This window comes from Nerophis lumbriciformis, linkage group LG10 (assembly GCF_033978685.3).
Source record: "Nerophis lumbriciformis linkage group LG10, RoL_Nlum_v2.1, whole genome shotgun sequence".
NCBI lineage: Eukaryota > Metazoa > Chordata > Actinopteri > Syngnathiformes > Syngnathidae > Nerophis > Nerophis lumbriciformis.
In genome coordinates, this window is record NC_084557.2 from 5730622 (window position 1) to 5751412 (window position 20791).

Sequence of the window (20791 nt, forward strand, 5' to 3'; positions counted from 1 at the left end):
GAGAGGCACTGAAATCCGGAAGTCTCACGGGAAAATTGGGGGGTTCAGCAAGTAAGCTGCTGAGCCGCATCAGAGTGATCAAAGAGCTGCATCCGGCTCCGGAGCCGCGGGTTGCCGACCCCTGATCTAGCCTATTTCTATTCATTTGTCCATCAGTAACATATTTTTAAAGACTACTCCAATTGTTTGGGTGACTATTTATATCTGTGTGTGGCATTGCATTAGTGTTTTACAAGCTTCTCGTCTTATTCTACAGAATAAGATGGACAGTGTCCAACTTTGAATAATCAAAAAATGGTCAACATTTCCAAACTTCCCGAGCTTAACTTAAATTTCCGGAAACTTTCCGGAAATTTACCGGAAACTTTCCAACCCTAATTCTGAGACTGCAAATTTAAAAGCACTTTGGCAAAACATGACATGGTTTGAGTCACCATTTACAACGGATCATGTTTTCATCTTTTAAAAGGATCGCCGTTTGCTGAAATGGAAAGAAAACAATTCTCTTGTTGATAAGAAACAGCTTTTGTCTGATAAATAATACATCTAAAGTCTGCACAATCCTCCCCAAGGCATCTGTTGTTCTGTCAGATGAAAGAGGTGGCCAGTATGGATTTAGGTCAAAAATGCTCTTTGTGCTGTGAGATGAAACATCCAGAAAGATTCAATTGTGTTTCAGACGTGTGTCAATCCCTCTCATATCTGATTGTGTGCCCAGCATGGGGACGCGATGCTGGGGGTCAAACAGTACCAGGGTAGAGGTAAATTATTGGTATTGTTCATTATTAATAGCGCTATTTCTATTGGTATTTGTATTGCTCCATTTGTAGAGTAATAATGCTTATTGTAATTTCTGTATTATTATTTATTTTGCTAACTGCTTCTTTGCTGTCACTTTTACCATCATATTTGTACATATCCCATTTGCTGATGTTGCTCTATTGTTGTTGTTGTTGTTGTCTCTCTGTTTTAACCCCACAATTTCCCCCTCTGTCTTCCTTTTTTTCCCTCTTTCTATCCCCCCCTGCTCTGGCCCGGCTGCACCAAATGATAATATAAATACATTTAATAAAGTCAAATACAAATTAAAGCTGCAAGCAGCGTTGGTCGGGCCCGCGTATTTGGCAGGTGCTAGTCCTAAGTGTCCCAATACTTTTGTCCAGTTTTAGTCCCAAGTGTCCCAATACTTTTGGCAAGTTGTAGTCCTAAGTGTCCCAATACTTTTGTCAAGTTGTAGTCCCAAGTGTCCCAATACTTTTGTCCAGTTTCCGGCCTAAGTGTCCCAATACTTTTGTCCAGTTTTCGGCCTAAGTGTCCCAATACTTTTGTCCGGTGGTAGTCATAAGTGTCCCAATACTTTTGTCTAGTGTACCTACCTTGTCTGCATTGTGTAGGCACGCACGCTGGTGCTTCCTGCTTTTAAGCAGCCATCTTAAAAAAACAGCAGCGCAGCAGCATCAGCGCAGCGGGTCTTTGAAGGGTCATAAAATCAAAACCGGAGCAGGTATTAAAACGCTGTTCTGTTATTTTATACACAAGGGTTTAATCTCTCTCCTGTGTTAGTTTGAAGCCGAAACGACAAACGCGCTCAGAGGAGATAGTTTTTGAAGGAAGGTGACCGGTTTTTACAAAAAATTTGTTTTGAAGGGGGAATAGCAAACTTTCTGTTGATTTTTGCTGGGGGTTGTCAATTTATGAAATGTACGTCTAAGTTAGACCTACATAGAGGTTTTTGTTTCATGTCTCTCCGACCTTCCCAGTGGGAGTTACAGGCAGTTTTGTCAGTTTTGTCATCCGAGGAGCAGTTTTTTGTGCGTTTTATTAAAAAATTGCGCTAGAGCACAATTTTGAGATTTGGGGTTAGGTTTTTTTTATTAGATCACAATTTTTGCCAGTCCTGATGTGTGCGTTCAGTTTGGTGAGTTTTGAAGCATGTTAAGGGGGTCAAATTACAGCTCAAAGAGGCAAAAGTGACTGTTTTTAGTACTTTTTTGTCTTGAAGGGGGAATTGCCAACTTCCTGTTGATTTTAGCCCGAGAATGTACTATTATGAAATGAAATTCTAAGTCAGACCTACATAGAGGTTTTTGTTTCATGTCTCTCCGACCTTCCTAGTGGGAGTTACAGGCAGTCTAGTTGTTTTTTTTCCTAGGGGGCGCTAGAGCGCAATTTTGAGTTTTGTGGTTCGTTTTTTTTTAAAAAAGGCAATTTTCGCATGTCCTGATGTGTGGGTCAAATATGGTGAGTTTTGAAGCATGTTGAGTGGGTCAAATTACAGTTTAATGTGGCGGCGGAAGAATAAAGAATAAAGAATAAAACCTTACAAATTCAATAGGTCCTTATGTCCCATTGCATAAGGACTCCCTTTGGGAGTCCTTATACAATGGGCCATGCGGGCCCTAATAAGGCAACAAGAGAAGTATTCCACACAAAGTAAATCTGAACAGTCGATATGGGCATCTACTGTACATCAACTATATGATTTGCCTGAGGAGCAGGACTGGACAAAAAAACAAACAAAAAAACAAAACAAAACAAAAAAAACCCCCCAAAAAACAAGAGAAGTATCCCACACTTTTCTTTTGTAAAGTAAATCTGAACAGCCGATATGGGCATCTACATCAACTATATGATTTGCCTGAGAAGCTGGACAGGACAAAAAACAAACAAAACAACAACAACAAACAAACAAACAAACAAAAACAAAAAAACAGGAAAAAACGAGAAGTATTCCACACTTTTCTTATGTAAAGTAAATCTGAACAGCCGATATGGGCATCTACATCAACTATATGATTTGCCTGAGAAGCTGGACAGGACAAAAAAAACAAAAAAACAAAACAAACAAAAACAAAAAAAATAAAATAAAAAAAATAAACGAGAAGTATCCCACACTTTTCTTATGTAAAGTAAATCTGAACAGCCGATATGGGCATCTACATCAACTATATGATTTGCCTGAGAAGCTGGACAGGACAAAAAAATAAATAAAAAATAAAAAATAAAAATAAATTAAAGCTGCAAGCAGCGTTGGTCGGGCCCGCGTATTTGGCAGGTGCTAGTCCTAAGTGTCCCAATACTTTTGTCCAGTTTTAGTCCCAAGTGTCCCAATACTTTTGTCAAGTTGTAGTCCTAAGTGTCCCAATACTTTTGTCAAGTTGTAGTCCCAAGTGTCCCAATACTTTTGTCCAGTGGTAGTTATAAGTGTCCCAATACTTTTGTCTACTTTTAGTCCGAAGTGTCCCAATACTTTTGTCTAGTGTACCTACCTTGTCTGCATTGTGTGGGCACGCTGGTGCTTCTTGCTTTTAAGCAGCCATCTTGAGAAAACAGCAGCGCAGCAGCATCAGCGCAGCAGCATCAGCGCAGCGGTTCTTTGAAGGCTCATAAAATCAAAACCGGAGCAGTTAGAAAAATTATTTCAATAACTTTTATTTGGAAGGGTTCAATCTCTCTCCTGTGTTAGTTTGAAGCTGAAACGACAAACGCGCTCAGAGGAGATAATGTTTGAAGAGAAGTGACCGGTTTATAAAACAATTTTGTTTTGAAGGGGAAATTGCAAACTTCCTGTGTTGATTTTTGCTGAGGGTTGTCAATCTATGAAATGTAGGTCTAAGTGAGACCTACATAGAGGTTTTTGTTTCATGTCTCTCCGACTTTCCCAGTGGGAGTTACAGGCAGTTTTGTCATTTTTTCTTCCGAGGAGCAGTTTTTTCTGCGTTTTATTAAAAAATTGCGGTAGAGCACAATTTTTAGATTTGGGGTTAGGTTTTTTCATTAGATTGCAATTTTAGCCAGTCCTGATGTGTGTGTTCAGTTTGGTGAGTTTTGAAGCATGTTAAGGGGGTCAAATTATAGCTCAAAGAGGCAAAAGTGACTGTTTTTAGTACTTTTTTGTCTTGAAGGGGGAATTGCCAACTTCCTGTTGATTTTTGCCCGATGATATACAATTATGAAAACTAGGTCTAAGTCAGACTTACATAGAGGTTTTTGTTTCATGTCTCTCCGATCTTCCTAGTGGGAGTTACAGGCAGTCTAGTTTTTTTTTTTCCTAGGGGGCGCTAGAGCGCAATTTTGATTTTTGCGGTTCGTTTTTTTTATTAAAATACAATTTTCGCAGGTCCTGATGTGTGGGTCAAATATGGTGAGTTTTGAAGCATGTTAAGTGGGTCAAATTAGTGCTCAAAGAGGCGGCCGGTATAATAATAATAAAACCTTACAAATTCAATAGGTCCTTATGTCCCATTGCATAAGGACTCCCTTTGGGAGTCCTTATGCAATGGGCCATGCGGGCCCTAAAAAGTACCAGGGTGAAGCTCTTGGGGGAGGCGGCCCATCTTTTGACAGTCGTCAGCGGCCACTCCTGCACCACGTCTTTAGTCTTCTCGTCCACTCGCATCACCGACTCTTTGGTGATCCCCAGCAGGCGCGGCACCAACTTATTCTTACCTTTCATCTTTTCCTGCCGGAGAGGGGAAAAAAAAAAAAAAAGCCCCTGCATCAGATATGATATTCATACCGCTGCTAAACACCTACGCAGGATGATTCATTCCAGACACGGACGCGGTGTTGACGCTATGCCTGTGGCGAAGCCGCTGTGGAATGACCCGGCAGATTTCAGCCTTATTTAACTGCTGCTTTATCGAGCGGGGTCAGGCTTTAGTCCCCTGTCAGAGCTCTCGCCTCGTGCTTCAACCAGCACTGGAAATCTATTATAGCTCACTTCACGGGCCGGGACTACAACTGGTGCACGAGAGCGTAGACTTCCACCGAGGTTACACTTTTACACCCTGCTGTAAAATCACTAACCGCATGCTTATAATCTTCATTCCTAATATCTTAAATGAGGGTTTCCCCCCCAGCTCCCCAGGGAACAAGTCCAAGATAAACAGAACTGTTTAGAAATGGTGGCAGACATGCACAATAAACCCCATTGGGCTTTGTTCTCCACTCTGTTACTGATGGCAAGATAAAAGATTAACACCATGAGGATCAACGTTTCTTAAAATAAGTGAGCAGGATATTATTTTTGTCTTAGGAAATGTCACACAATGTAAAACAAAAGAAGCTGTGTTCTGTATGCCTTTTGTTGGCCATTTATGTCACTAGTTTTTTTGCCCTCCATTAATGTATTGATATGGCATCCTCAAAAAATGTCAATAAGGTCATTTTGTAGGAAATACCAACCATCCTTTAAAAACCATGTGTGTATAGTGAAGTCTGTGGACAGGAAGTTGCACATTAGGGTTGTCTCAATACCAATATTTTAGTACCAGTACCAAAATGTATTTGATACTTTTCTAAATAAAGGGTACCACAAAAAATGGCATTATTGGCTTTATTTTAACAACAAATCTTAGGGTACATAAACATATGTTTATTATTGCAATTTAGTCCTTAAATAAAATAGTGAACATACTAGACAACTTGTCTTTTAGTAGTAAGTAAACAAACAAAGACTCCTAATCAGTCTGCTGACGTATGCAGTAACATATTGTGTCCTTTATACACCTATTATTTTGTCTGTATTATTAAGGACAAGTGGTAGAAAATAATTATTAATCTACTTATATCTGCTTATTTTCTGTTTCAACATGTCCTATCTACACTTCTGTTAAAATGTAATAATCACTTATTCTTCTCTTGTTTTGGATGATACCACACATTTAGGTATCAATCTGAGTAGTTACAGGATCATACATTGGTCATAATTTAAGTTCTCATGTGTCCAGGGACGTATTTAGTTTATGAATATAACATGAATTAAAAAAGAAAAAGAAAAAAGATTTTGTGACGATAAAAAATATCGATGTAATCATAGTTGTATCGACTAGATACGCTCTTGTACTTGGTATCATTACAGTGGATGTCAGGTGTGGATCCACCCATGGCATTTGTTTACATTGTGACGCCGGTGAGCTATTGAATCCTCCTACGGTGTGTAGTGAAGCATGTTTAGCTATTCCGCATCCTGCAGTGATAATGGTACTTGTAAGAAACTCACTTTATTTGTCACCATGGAGGCGAAAATTAGTGATTTAGAAGTAGCTAAAACACTGCCGACTGCAGATGGACATTAGCCATGTCTTAAAGCACTTCTTCTTGAGGGCGTTTCAGTGTTATAACTTCACCTTTATCTTTACTTTTTACACCAAAATGCCTCCATTCTCCCTTTTCTGTCTACACACTGTGTCTGCTTGTAAGTACTCTGTGATTGTGCACTGCCGAACATGCTCCTCTGCTCATAAAAAACAGCAATGTCATGACGTGAGGACGCGGCATCATGCCTGAAAAAATATATATATGGCGAACTGATATTTTCAAACAGAGTATAGTATATGGCGTCACATTAGTGCCAAAAATCCGAGCGCATAAAAACTGTTATCGCGCGCTGATTCTCCACTTCGTGCGCGCGCGACACACCCTTTTGCGCGCGCGTGTATGGCGTCACATTAGTGCCAAAAATCCGAGCGCATAAAAACTGTTATCGCGCGCTGATTCTCCACTTCGTGCGCGCGCGACACCCTTTTGCGCGCGCGTGGTTCCTTTTTGCGCACGCGCGACGCCTTTCTGCGCGCTCTCTGTATACTCCTGGCATCTCTCCTCGCGCTGTCATGTTTCTTTTTGGCACTTTGGGGGCGGGTATGCTTAGACGGCCCCTCCTTTCTGATTGGTCAGGCGAAAAATGCTGAAAAATGCTCAGAGCCAATCAGAAGTATAGCAGGGCGGGTCATCGTCAATGTGTATCAAGATTTACGGAGGAAGAAGTGGATAAAAAAATGTTGCGCGCTGATGAAGGTTATTTCATACCACATAAACACAATACAGGGTAATACAAAATGTGACCCAAATAAATAATAAGACAACAAACACCATAATCACATCTTTCAGCCAGAACTGGTCCACCAGCAATAACATCCAACCATAACATTATTTTATATTTTCACTTCTTCTTGAACATTTGTTTTCTAATTTATGGAATTTCTTTTGATTCAGCCATAAAATTAATGAAATAATCTTTGAATTTTGTTTTTAAAATGTTAAAAATAGCCTTTTAATAATGTATTCTGAAACAGTTTAAAATAATCAGAGAACTGACTAACACTGACCCTACACAACTACAGGTAAAAGCCAGTAAATTAGAATATTTTGAAAAACTTGATTTATTTCAGTAATTGCATTCAAAAGGTGTAACTTGTACATTATATTTATTCATTGCACACAGACTGATGCATTCAAATGTTTATTTCATTTAATTTTGATGATTTGAAGTGGCAACAAATGAAAATCCAAAATTCCGTAAAACTTGCTGGTAGACGGCTGCGTTGACCCTGGATCTCAGGAAACAGAGTGGACCGACACCAGCAGATGACATGGCACCCCAAACCATCACTGATGGTGGAAACTTTACACTAGACTTCAGGCAACGTGGATCCTGTGCCTCTCCTGTCTTCCTCCAGACTCTGGGACCTCGATTTCCAAAGGAAATGCAAAATTTGCATGGTTGGGTGATGGTTTGGGGTGCCATGTCATCTGCTGGTGTCGGTCCACTCTGTTTCCTGAGATCCAGGGTCAACGCAGCCGTCTACCAGCAAGTTTTAGAGCACTTCATGCTTCCTGCTGCTGACCTGCTCTATGGAGATGGAGATTTCAAGTTCCAACAGGACTTGGCGCCTGCACACAGCGCAAAATCTACCCGTGCCTGGTTTACAGACCATGGTATTTCTGTTCTAAATTGGCCCGCCAACTCCCCTGACCTTAGCCCCATAGAAAATCTGTGGGGTATTGTGAAAAGGAAGATGCAGAATGCCAGACCCAAAAACGCAGAAGAGTTGAAGGCCACTATCAGAGCAACCTGGGCTCTCATAACACCTGAGCAGTGCCAGAAACTCATCGACTCCATGCCACGCCGCATTAACGCAGTAATTGAGGCAAAAGGAGCTCCAACCAAGTATTGAGTATTGTACATGCTCATATTTTTCATTTTCATACTTTTCAGTTGGCCAACATTTCTAAAAATCCCTTTTTTGTATTAGCCTTAAGTAATATTCTAATTTTGTGACACACGGAATTTTGGATTTTCATTTGTTGCCACTTCAAATCATCAAAATTAAATGAAATAAACATTTGAATGCATCAGTCTGTGTGCAATGAATAAATATAATGTACAAGTTACACCTTTTGAATGCAATTACTGAAATAAATCAAGTTTTTCAAAATATTCTAATTTACTGGCTTTTACCTGTATGTTGCACAATTAAGTCTTTTTTTTTTTTAAAGCGAAATAGGTAATTTCAACAGGTACAGCATCCTATGTCATATCTACATGTAATAAGATTTGTAACAAGGCAAACCGTTTGTAAATTGGTCGAAAATCGAGCATGTTATGGTAATTTAATTAGTACATGTACCATTGACATCAATGTAATGATTGAGGCTAGATGTCCGAGGTAAGATGGCTACAACGTTGCTACGCTGGAGAATGATTGGTCATATGAAAAATGCTCAGAGCCAATCAGAAAGGAGGGGCCGTCTAAGCATACCCGCCCCCAAAGTGCCAAAAAGAAACATGACAGCGCGAGGAGAGATGCCAGGAGTACACAGAGAGCGCGCAGAAAGGCGTCGCGCGCGCGCAAAAAGGCATCGCGCGCGCAAAAAGGCACCACGCGCGCGCAAAAGGGTGTCGCGCGCGCGCACGAAGTGGAGAATCAGCGCGCGATAACAGTTTTTATGCGCTCGGATTTTTGTCACTAATGTGACGCCATAATAGTACCATTTTTGATTCATTAGTACCGTGATACTATACTAGTACCGTACTAGCGTACAACCCTATTGGACAGACCAACCTTGATCAAAAAGGTACATTTGGTAGCGATCAGTAAAGGAAGGTCAAATCCAGCGGATCTCATCTGATCTTTATTTAGCTCGAAAAGAAAAGTTAAACCGGCACTTAAGGAAAGACCCTGAAGGCTCAAGGTCCTCTAAAGACCTCTTAACAAAAACAAGGACCTCAACGTCCAAAACCTTTATCAAAAGTGGCCATTGTTTTGCATTTCATTGCACGGACGTAGGTGGCAATTGTCTATTAAAGCACAAGTTGGTAGTAGGCTATTTCTAAAACAGCTGAACTTGGGTCAAGGCTAAGAAACATGGAAAAAAACAAACAAAAGGGGGATACGCACACAAGCTGTGTTTCATAATTGTGATGTTTACAGCACGGAGCTCTGCAGCGATTCAAGAGTGACGGATGAGAAATGGAACAAACTCTGGCATCAACCAACCCAGGTATGTTCAACAGCGCCAGAGTGCAGCCGCTCTGAATTATTTAGCGGCGTTTTCAGCGCCCCATTACGACATGTCCTCGTCCAGCGCACTCCCGCATTTAGATAGGCGTGCACTATCACGTATAGAGCGAGGCAACTCTGAACTTCTTCGACCACACACGGGCCAAATCTTCCATTACTGCACTCTTCTTTTTTTGAGAACTTTACATCCAAACAGGTAGAGGGGCAGAAAGCTTTTATTATAGCAGCTGATAGCACTTTATTTCCTTCTCATGCCTCACCTGCACATACCAGACGAGCATCGTTTATATTCTCACAACTGTTGTTCCAAGTTCCAGTGAGATCACCAAGTCCCTGTAAAGCCCTTACGTTGTGCATATACACTATATTGCCAAAAGTATTTGGCCACCCATCCAAATGATGAGAACCAGGTGTCCTAACCAGGTGCCAGCAATCGGAGGGTTGCTGGTTACTGGGGTTCAATCCCCACCTTCTACCATCCTAGTCATGTCCGTTGTGTCCTTGGGCAAGACACTTCACCCCTTGCTCCTGATGGCTGCTGGTTAGCGCCTTGCATGGCAGCTCCCGCCATCAGTGTGTGAATGTGTGTGTGAATGGATGAATGTGGAAATACTGTCAAAGCGCTTTGAGTACCGTATTTTCCGCACCATTAGCCGCACCTAAAAACCACAAATTTACTCAAAAGCTGACAGTGCGGCTTTTAACCCGGTGCGCTTTATATATGGATTAATATTACGATTCATTTTCATAAAGTTTCGATCTCGCAACTTCGGTAAACAGCCGCCATCTTTTTTCCCGGTAGAACAGGAAGCGCTTCTTCTTCTACGCAAGCAACCGCCAAGGTAAGCACCCGCCCCCATAGAACAGGAAGCGCTTCTTCTTCTACTGTAAGCAACCACCCGCCCCGGAAGAAGAAGAAGCACGCGGTGCATGCTGGGATATGTGACGTTTCATTTCCATTTGTGTGTTTATGTAAAGACCCCAAAATGGCTCCTATTAAGTGTGTTGTCTGTCTAATTATAAATAATGCAGACGAGGCGTGTTAACTGAGTTCTCAACGTTTACTCACAGCGTGCTCATAACCACATTCTAACTGCCAGCATACAACGCTTCTCAGGGCTACCGCGCATGCTCGTCACTATCGTTGCATGCTGGGTAGTGTAGTTGTTATATTTGCTAGCTCATAACATCACATTGAGAGACACGCTTACGCGCTTAATTCAATACTCGCCGTCATTCCGGGTGGATTGACAAAAGACCTCCAGCCGCTAGATATTGGTGTCAACAGGGCATTCGAAGCTAGACTGCTAACTGCGTGGGAACAATGGATGACCGAAGGCGAACACACCTTCACTAAGACAGGGAGGCAGCGCCGGACGACATTCGCCCAACTTTTCAATTCGGACACCGAAGGAGAAAAATTCGAGGGATTTATGAATGAAGAATAACTTCAGAAAGTGAGCGTTATGTTTATTTTGTGTGTTGTGACATTAACGTTCGAGCAACATTATGTTGCTATTGCTCTGCACTATTTAGAATTTTACTATGTTTGTGATTGCACATTTGCGTACATTTTGGGACAGAGTTGTTAGAACGCTGGTTTTTAATATATTATTAAAGTTTGACTGACCTATCTGACTGTTTTTTTGACATTCCCTTTAGCGCAGCGTAGGCGCGGCTTATAGTCCGGGGCGGCTTATTGGTGGACAAAGTTATGAAATATGCCATTCATTGAAGGTGCGGCTAATAATCCGGTGCGCCTTATAGTGCGGAAAATACGGTACCTTGAAGGCAGAAAAGCGCTATACAAGTATAACCCATTTATTTATTTATTTATAATCACTCGGCCCGGCCACAGGTGTATAAAATCAAGCACTTAGGCATGGAGACTCTTTCTACAAACATTTGTGAAAGAATGGGCCGCTCTCAGTGATTTCCAGCATGGATGCCACCTGTGCAACAAATCCAGTCATGAAATTTCCTCGCTTCTAAATATTCTGGGGTTTGAAGGTTGCCAGGAGAACGCTACATTTCGGACTGCATTGTGCCGAGTGTGAAATTTGGTGGAGGAGGAATTATGGTGTGGGGTTGTTTTTTTGGCCCTGTCACGCCAAATTTCTTCCCCCTACAAAAACCTTCCCGCTCCCCATTTACTTCCGGGGTCATTTCCTCTTACGTCATTGACAGCGATCGATAGAATCCAGATCTCCTGAAAATGGTGGTGTCACTGAATGACATTTGCCTTTATCTTTCCCAGGGGACTTATGTCACTTAAGATGTGACTTTAAGGTTTTACTACTTACGTATAAAATACTACACGGTCTAGCTCCGTCCTATCTTGTCGATTGCATTGTACCATATGTCCCGGCAAGAAATTTGCGTTCAAAGAACTCCGGCTTATTAGTGATTCCCAGAGCCCAAAAAAAGTCTGCGGGCTATAGAGCGTTTTCTATTCGGGCTCCAGTACTATGGAATGCCCTCCCGGTAACAATTAGAGATGCTACCTCAGTAGAAGCATTTAAGTCCCATCTTAAAACTCATTTGTATACTCTAGCCTTTAAATAGCCCCCCTGTTAGACCAGTTGATCTGCCGTTTCTTTTCTTTTCTCCTCTGCTCCCCTTTTCCTTGAGGGGGGGGGGGGGGGCACAGGTCCGGTGGCCATGGATGAAGTGCTGGCTGTCGAGAGTCGGGACCCGGGGTGGACCGCTCGCCTGTGCACCGGCTGAGAACATCTCTGCGCTGCTGACCCGTCTCCGCTCGGGATGGTGTCCTGCTGGCCCCACTATGGACTGGACTCTTACTATTATGTTGGATCCACTATGGACTGGACTCTCACAATATTATGTCAGACCCACTCGACATCCATTGCTTTCGGTCTCCCCTAGAGGGGGGGGGGTTACCCACATATGCTGTCCTCTCCAAGGTTTCTCATAGTCATTCACATCGACGTCCCACTGGGGTGAGTTTTTCCTTGCCCTTATGTGGGCTTTGTACCGAGGATGTCGTTGTGGCTTGTGCAGCCCTTTGAGACACTTGTGATTTAGGGCTATATAAATAAAGATTGATTGATTGATTGATTGATTGATTGATGTCAAACACCAGCAGGCTTCGAAAAATTCCAGGCGGAGTGTTAGGGAACATTTCAGGCGGAGTGTTAGGGCCGCTGCTGGGAACTTCTGTCTTCGTGGTAACGTGCAAAAAATATTAATTAATATATAATACTGTTAAATGTCTGTACTTTCCTTTTCCTTTCCTTTCTTTAGTTTATTTCGAACATGAACACACTTACATCATAATACATCACACAATTTCATATCATTTCATTTTACATCATGCCCGAAAAGGAGTAGGAAGAAGCAAAGCTTATTTAATCCTACCCCTTTCCCACTTCAAGCGTTTACAAATATATAGAATCATTTACTGACCTTTTTATATAATAAAATAACATCTATGAATTAGTATACAACAGTTTTGTAATATGTAATTAATTAATTAATTCAGTTATTATTAACATACTGAGATGAAGAATATCTTATTTTCAATAAGGTTGAAAGTATTTCTCATAATTCTTCTTCTTTGTACTCTGTAAGCACTATTATTTTGAACAACCTCTTAAACTGGATCATATCAGTACAATTTTTAACTTCTTTACTTAATCCATTCCATAATTTAATTCCACATACTGATATGCTAAAAGTTTTAAGTGTTGTACGTGCATATAAATGTTTTAAATTATTTTTTCCTCTAAGGTTATATTTCTCCTCTTTAGTTGAGAAGAATTGTTGTACATTCTTTGGTAGCAGGTTATAGTTTGCTTTGTACATCATTTTAGCTGTTTGCAATTTTACCAAATCACCAAACTTTAATATTTCTGACTTAATAAATAAAGGGTTTGTGTGTTCTCTATATCCAACATTATGTATTATTCTAACTGATCTTTTTTGTAACACGGTTTTTTCTTTAAATCAACATTATTGTTGAAACCATTTCACTAATATTAATTAATATATAATACCGTTAAATGTCTGTACTTTAAATCAACATTATTGTTGAAACCATTTCACTACAATATTGTGTGTGCTGCTGTCCTGTGTCAAAGCCGAAGTGTTATCGATCGCTGTCAATGACGTAAGAGGAAATGATGTAAGAGGAAATGACACCGGACGTAAATGGGGGGGAAGGTTTTCGTAGGGGGAAGAAATTTGGTGTGACAGCCCCTTAGTTGCAGTGAACGAGACTTTGAATGCTCCAGGGTACCAAAACATTTTGGACAATTCCATGCTCCCAACCTTGTGGGAACAAGTTTGGAGCGGGCCCCTTCCTCTTCCAACATGACTGTGCACCAGTTGTTGGAATAATTATGTGTAAGTCATCACACAACTCTTATGCTTAAAGGCCGTTGCTATAGTTATTATCAATGGTGCTGAAGTTGTACTTTTCTATCTGTGCAAAGGGACAACTGGCAATCCAAGATTTGCGAGTCGTCTCGTATCAGTGTTTGTGTCCAGAACATCGAGTACCGTGACGCAGACAAAGTAGAGACAGGGCGATATCACGAGCGTCAGCACATTTGCATTTCTGCATAATCACATATTGTGTCCAACTGGGGCGGCTGAAAGATTTGCGAGTCGTCTCGCATCAGTGTTTGTGTCCAGAACATCGAGTACCGTGACGCAGACAAAGTAGAGACAGGGCGATATCACGAGTGTCAGCACATTTGCATTTCTGAATAATCATATATTGTGTCCAACTGGGGCTGCTGAAATTACCCCCCCTCAGTGATGTAACCAGGGACCTCCCAAATAAATAGAGGAGCACGTGGGACTGGACCTTAGAGCGTGGTGGGAGATTGTAACTGAGTGCGCAGCCCCAAACGTCTCTCCTCATTGAGCCAAATTGAACTCTGTCTCTGCATGATTCCTTGCTTCTTGTCTGTTTAATAGATGTCATCAGTGTTTGAACCTGACACCAGTGCACAAAGCAAGGTCCATAAAGACATGGATGACAGAGTCTAGTGTGGATGAACTTGACTGGCCTGCACGGAGTCCTGACCTGAACCCGATAAAACACTTTTGGGATAAATTAGAACGGAGACTGAGAGCCAGGCCTTCTCCACCAACATCAGTGTGTGACCTCACCAATGCGCTTTTGGAAGAATGGTGGAAAATTCCTATAAACACACTCCACAACCTTGTGGACAGCCTTCCCAGAAGAGTCAAAGCTGTAATAGCTGCAAACGGTCATATTGAACCCTATGGGTTAGGAATGGGATGGCACTTCAAGTTCATATGTGAGTCAAGGCAGGTGGCCAAATACTTTTGGCAATATAGTGAAGCTCCAACATTACAGTAGTATAGGTTTACGTCTTTAGGACTTACCTTCACCAGGAAGAAGGACACCCCGTATGTCTGCAGAGATCTGGCCAGTTTCACATACTTCACTTTGGCCTCGATCTCCGTCATCTCGCCGCAGTTTTTATGATCCTGCACACAACAACGATTACCGGTATTTTCTCATTGTTAATCATTACAAAGTTTATCGATTCACATCTAGACTTTTCTTTGAGCGGTTTCCTTACTGTACATACTTGGAATACTTTCTTCTCTGATCCTCTTTGCTTGATGTATTCTTTAGGCAGGAACTCCTTCAGGCTGTGGAGAGAAATGACATTTGTTCATCTTGTTTTCAGCTACAGGCTTTTGCTCAACATTGAGGTCATTTTTGGACCAAAACACCTTTATTTATCAGGACAACAACATTTAACCTGACTCACATTATCAACATCTAACATGAATCTAAATATTCACATCATCAACATCTAACATGAATCTAAATAATGACATCATCAACATCTAACATGAATCTAAATAATGACATCATCAACATCTAACATGAATCTAAATAATGACATCATCAACATCTAACATGAATCTAAATAATGACATCATCAACATCTAACATGAATCTAAATAATGACATCATCAACATCTAACATGAATCTAAATAATGACATCATCAACATCTAACATGAATCTAAATAATGACATCATCAACATCTAACATGAAACTAAATAATGACATCATCAACATCTAACATGAATCTAAATAATGACATCATCAACATCTAACATGAATCTAAATAATGACATCATCAACATCTAACATGAATCTAAATAATGACATCATCAACATCTAACATGAAACTAAACAATGACATCATCAACATCTAACATGAAACTAAATAATGACATCATCAACATCTAACATGAATCTAAATAATGACATCATCAACATCTAACATGAAACTAAGTAATGACATCATCAACATCTAACATGAATCTAAATAATGACATCATCAACATCTAACATGAAACTAAATAATGACATCATCAACATCTAACATGAAACTAAACAATGACATCATCAACATCTAACATGAAACTAAATAATGACATCATCAACATCTAACATGAATCTAAATAATGACATCATCAACATCTAACATGAAACTAAGTAATGACATCATCAACATCTAACATGAATCTAAATAATGACATCATCAACATCTAACATGAAACTAAATAATGACATCATCAACATCTAACATGAATCTAAATAATGACATCATCAACATCAAACATGAATCTAAATAATGACATCATCAACATCTAACATGAATCTAAATAATGACATCATCAACATCTAACATGAATCTAAATAATGACATCATCAACATCTAACATGAAACTAAATAATGACATCATCATCTAACATGAAACTAAATAATGACATCATCAACATCTAACATGAAACTAAATAATGACATCATCAACATCTAACATGAACATGAAACTAAGTAATGACATCATCAACATCTAACATGAATCTAAATAATGACATCATCAACATCTAACATGAATCTAAATAATGACATCATCAACATCTAACATGAATCTAAATATTCTCTAGTTTATTATTCTTCGGTCAATGGTCAACAAAATAAACAAACAGTTGTACATTCATAGATTGAAAATGAAAATGTTGCAGACCGAAAGGGTTTAGGCTGAAGTTGAACACTTATTGCGCCCAACCCTATAAACAATGTCAAGTACAAGATGAACTTCCAAAAATTATGAAATGTCTTTTGTACAACATATTATAAATACACATTATACACAATATAAACACTGTTCAATTATATACACAGTAAAGGCATGTGAAATATCCTTGTACACGTGTTAGTTAAACCTTTGTACCAATTATATACTATATACAAACAATTATACTTCCATTATTATTTATATCCTACATTTAGTATTTTAATTAACATTGATCATAGTATTAACTACTGTGTTGATTCAAGAGTGATATATTTTTTCAAGACATTGGTCTTAAAGTGTTTTTTAAATGTGTGAATGGAACTGGAACATTTTAAGGGATTTTTGCCCTACGACTGCCTGTATGGCAGTTAGAACTGCAGATTAGGTTGGTCCCGATACCAATATTTTGGTACCGGTACCAAAATGCTAAATAAAGGGGACCACAAAAAATGCCATTATTGGCTTTATTTGAACAAAAAATCTTAGGGTACATTAAACATATGTTTATTATTGTAATTTAGTCCTTAAATAAAATAGTGAACATACTAGACAACTTGTCTTTTAGTAGTAAGTAAACAAACAAAGACTCCTAATTAGTCTGCTGACGTATGCAGTAACATATTGTGTCATCTTTCATTATATTATTTTGTCAAGATTATAAAGGACAAGCTGTAAAAATGAATTATTGATCTACTTATTTTCTGTTATAACATGTTCTATCTACACTTCTGTTAAAATGTAATAATCACTTATTCTTCTGTTTGTTTGATACTTTACATTAGTTTTGGATGATACCACACATTTAGATATCGATCCGATACCAAGTAGTTACAGGATCATACATTGGTCATATTCAAAGTCCTCATGTGTCCAGGGACGTATTTCCTGAGTTTATAAACAAAATATGAATTTTTTTTAAAAAGGAAAAAATATTTTGTGACGATAAAAAATATCGATGTAATCATAGTGGTATCGACTAGATACGCTCTTGTACTTGGTATCATTACAGTGGATGTCAGGTGTAGATCCACCCATGGCTTTGTTTACATTGTGACACCGGTGAGCTATTGTATCCTCCTACGGTGTGTAGTGAAGCATGTTTAGTTATTCTTCGTCCACCAGTGATAATGCTACTTGTAAGAAACTTACTTTATGTGTTGCCATGGAGGCGAGGATTAGTGATTTAGAAGTAGCTAAAACACTACAGACTGCGGATGGATGTTAGCTGCATTATCGTCAGTTTTTAGACAAAAATGCGTCCATTCTCCCTTTTCTGTCTACACACTGTGTCTGCTTGTAAGTACTCCGTGCGTGTGCGCTGCCGAACATGCTCCTCTGCTCGTAAAACCAGCAATGTAACGACGTGACGACGCGCCGTCATGCCCATTAAAAAAAATATGAGGAACTTTTCAAACAGAGTATAGTACTAGGGATGTCCCGATCCGATATTTGGATCGGATCGGCTGCCGATATTTGCCAAAAGTTGCGTATCGGCAAGGCATGGGAAAATGCCGATCCAGATCCAGTTTAAAAAAAATCTATGAATCTATGCCACGCACTATCTACAAATCTATGCCACGCACAAAATCAAAAAAATAAATAAGCGCATAACAATTTTCGACACACGGACAAGACAGAGAAAACAGTTTTTGTCATCATTGTTCAAATATTGTGACGTCTGTCGAGACGCTTATCTCCATTCGGTGCCACACGTCCACACCATCAAAATGCCAAGGCAAAAATTTCCACATCAACACCGTATGAAAAAATTTGTGATTTTTTTAGTTGTGATTTCCTTCTCTGCATGAAAGTTTAAAAGTAGCATATATTAATGCAGTATGAAGAAGAATGTTTTAATGTAGACATGCAAGCCTTGAAAGAACATTTTGAAAATCAAGACTACATTTCCTGCAAATGGGTGCATTTCTACCCTATATTTTAACTTTAGATTTATTGTCATATCAAACTCTTTTGGCTGTCTTTTTGACACTTACATCCGGCGCCCCCCTCCACACCCTGGATTATAAATAATGTAAATAATTCAATGTGATTATCTTGTGTGATGACTGTATTATGATGATAGTATATATCTGATAGTGTATTATGATGATAGTATATATCTGATAGTATATATCTGTATCATGAATCAATTTAAGTGGACCCCGACTTAAACAAGTTGAAAAACGTATTCGGGTGTTACCATTTAGAGGTCAATTGTACGGAATATGTACTTCACTGTGCAACCTACTAATAAAAGTCTCAATCAATCAATCAAAACACATAGCATCATCATACTGCTGTGATTATATGCATCAAGTGTTCATTCAAGGCTAAGGCAAAATATCGAGATGTATATTGTGTATCGCAATATGGCCGTAAAATATCGCAATATTAAAAAAAGGCCATATCGCCCAGCCCTAGTTCAATGATGCCATTTCTGTTTGTCATGTATAATTTTGTCTATTTTGTGTTTATCCTTGAATAAACAGGTCAGTTTCTTGTTACCAACCATTGTGTATTATTCAAACTCCCCTAATTCAGCTGGCTAGTTGTTATCAAGAGTACTAAAACCCTTTTCAACATGATTCTGACAACTAAGTAGGCTAAATAACTTTAAACTTTAATACATGCTCGGATAGGCCAGTATCGGTCAGTATCGGTATCGGTCAGTATCGGTATCGGATCGGAAATGCAAAAACAATATCGGTATCGGATCGGAAGTGCAAAAACCTGGATCGGGACATCCCTATATATTACCGTTTTTGATTCATGAGTACCGCGATATATACCGTACAACCCTACTGCAGATATCATAATAAGAGTTTTTTTTAAATCAGGGGAACGCTCATTTCTTATGCATGACTTGAGAGATGATGTAGACTAGAATTGTAAACACTGCAGCTAATGCATTTGATTAAAAAGTGCTTACTCCAGAAATCCAGGCTTGTGTTTGTGCTCCACGTGGGGTCCAAACTGGATCTGAGCCTGGAACCCCGCAAACTCACAGGCTTTGTCAAAGGAAACAGGGTGGGATCCATTCAATATGTCATCCCTGGCCTGGAGGAGAGATGAGGGGGAGAAAGTCGTCACTTGAGCACAAATGAATGGCGTGGATGCAAACATGGGAAAGATCCAACTTTCTTTCAACACATGCACTTCATCATGTGTATTGAATGCCTTCATAACATTACTGGCAGCCCATGGAGATCTTTTTTGTTTTGTTTTAAATCTAGCTGTTTTATCCGCGTATCACAGCAACGGTGCAAACATATATCAGTCTTTCATGGCAGTGCCTAATGGCCTGTAATGTGCTGTAGAGAAATCCATTGTCTGATTGTGTTGTCCCATTAAGCAGAAAAAAAGGTGCAGGTTTCACAGATGTTCAGTCAGACTGGAGAGGTTAGAGAGGCTGAAGCCTTTGTTGACATCTTGTGAGTGGTATTCTCTCCACAGGGAAGTCAGCTCAAACTCTCTTTCCTGCTTTCTAGTTTAGTGCTGCAAAATTAATGCGTCCAGAAAATGAGAGCGCTTGCGGTTAGTGAGAAAGCATTTCAATAAGTATGCACTAGGGCACCGCACGATGGGGTTTGATTCTTGGGGTTAACGATTCCATTCAGAATCAATGTTTAATTCAAAACGATTCTTCATTCCAAAACAATACTTTTTTTTTTATGACATTGACAGATTTTAAATTCGAAAAACAAATCAGCAGCGTCGTTCAAAAAAGCTTTTATCAACTACGCCGAATAGCGAAAGTGAAACCGCTTCTATCAGGACATGATCTCGAGAAATTAATCCACGCCTTTATCTCGACTCGTCTTGACTACTGCAATGCCCTGTATGTAGGCATTAGCCAGGCCTCCCTCGCCCGCCTGCAGCTCGTGCAGAACTCTGCTGCTCGTCTGCTAACACAGACCCGCAGACGTGAGCACATCACCCCTATATTAGCGTCCCTTCACTGGCTCCCTGTGCGTTACCGAATCAATTTTAAACTCCTTTTATTTGTTTTTAAATGTCTAAACAACCTCGCGCCAACCTATCTCTCCGACCTCCTTCAGCCGATCCCTAAGATCAGCCGATCAGCTGCTACTGACGGTCCCTGACACAAGGTTGAAGCTTAGAGGTGACAGAGCTTTCGCCGTTGCTGCTCCCAAGCTCTGGAACGACCTACCTCTGAGCAACACCGGCCCTAACCAATCTGGCGCCCTAGGCAAGATTTTAGGTGGCGCCGCCCCCCCCCCCCCCCCCCACATCAGCAGTGAAGTGTATATACTCACAAGAAACCGAATAGCTTTGTCTTTGACCTTTTCTTTTACTTACAACTATACCTAATATATAAAGGGGTGGAAAAGTGACTATTACCTGCAGGGCAAACATTAGCTAAC

At 39.9% G+C, this 20791-nt stretch overlaps 1 protein-coding gene across 1 annotated transcript in view; it reads right to left on the minus strand.

Annotated features, from left to right (window-relative positions):
* Positions 1-20791, minus strand: part of tln2b (talin 2b) — a 415773-nt gene that overhangs the window by 219856 nt on the left and 175126 nt on the right. The window contains exons 7-10 of the mRNA XM_072913901.1: positions 19336-19463; positions 14894-14957; positions 14685-14789; positions 4307-4462 (exon numbers count right to left, since the gene is read on the minus strand). Of these exons, the coding sequence (XP_072770002.1) occupies positions 4307-4462; positions 14685-14789; positions 14894-14957; positions 19336-19463 (453 nt within the window). The remainder of the gene's footprint in view (positions 1-4306; positions 4463-14684; positions 14790-14893; positions 14958-19335; positions 19464-20791) is intronic.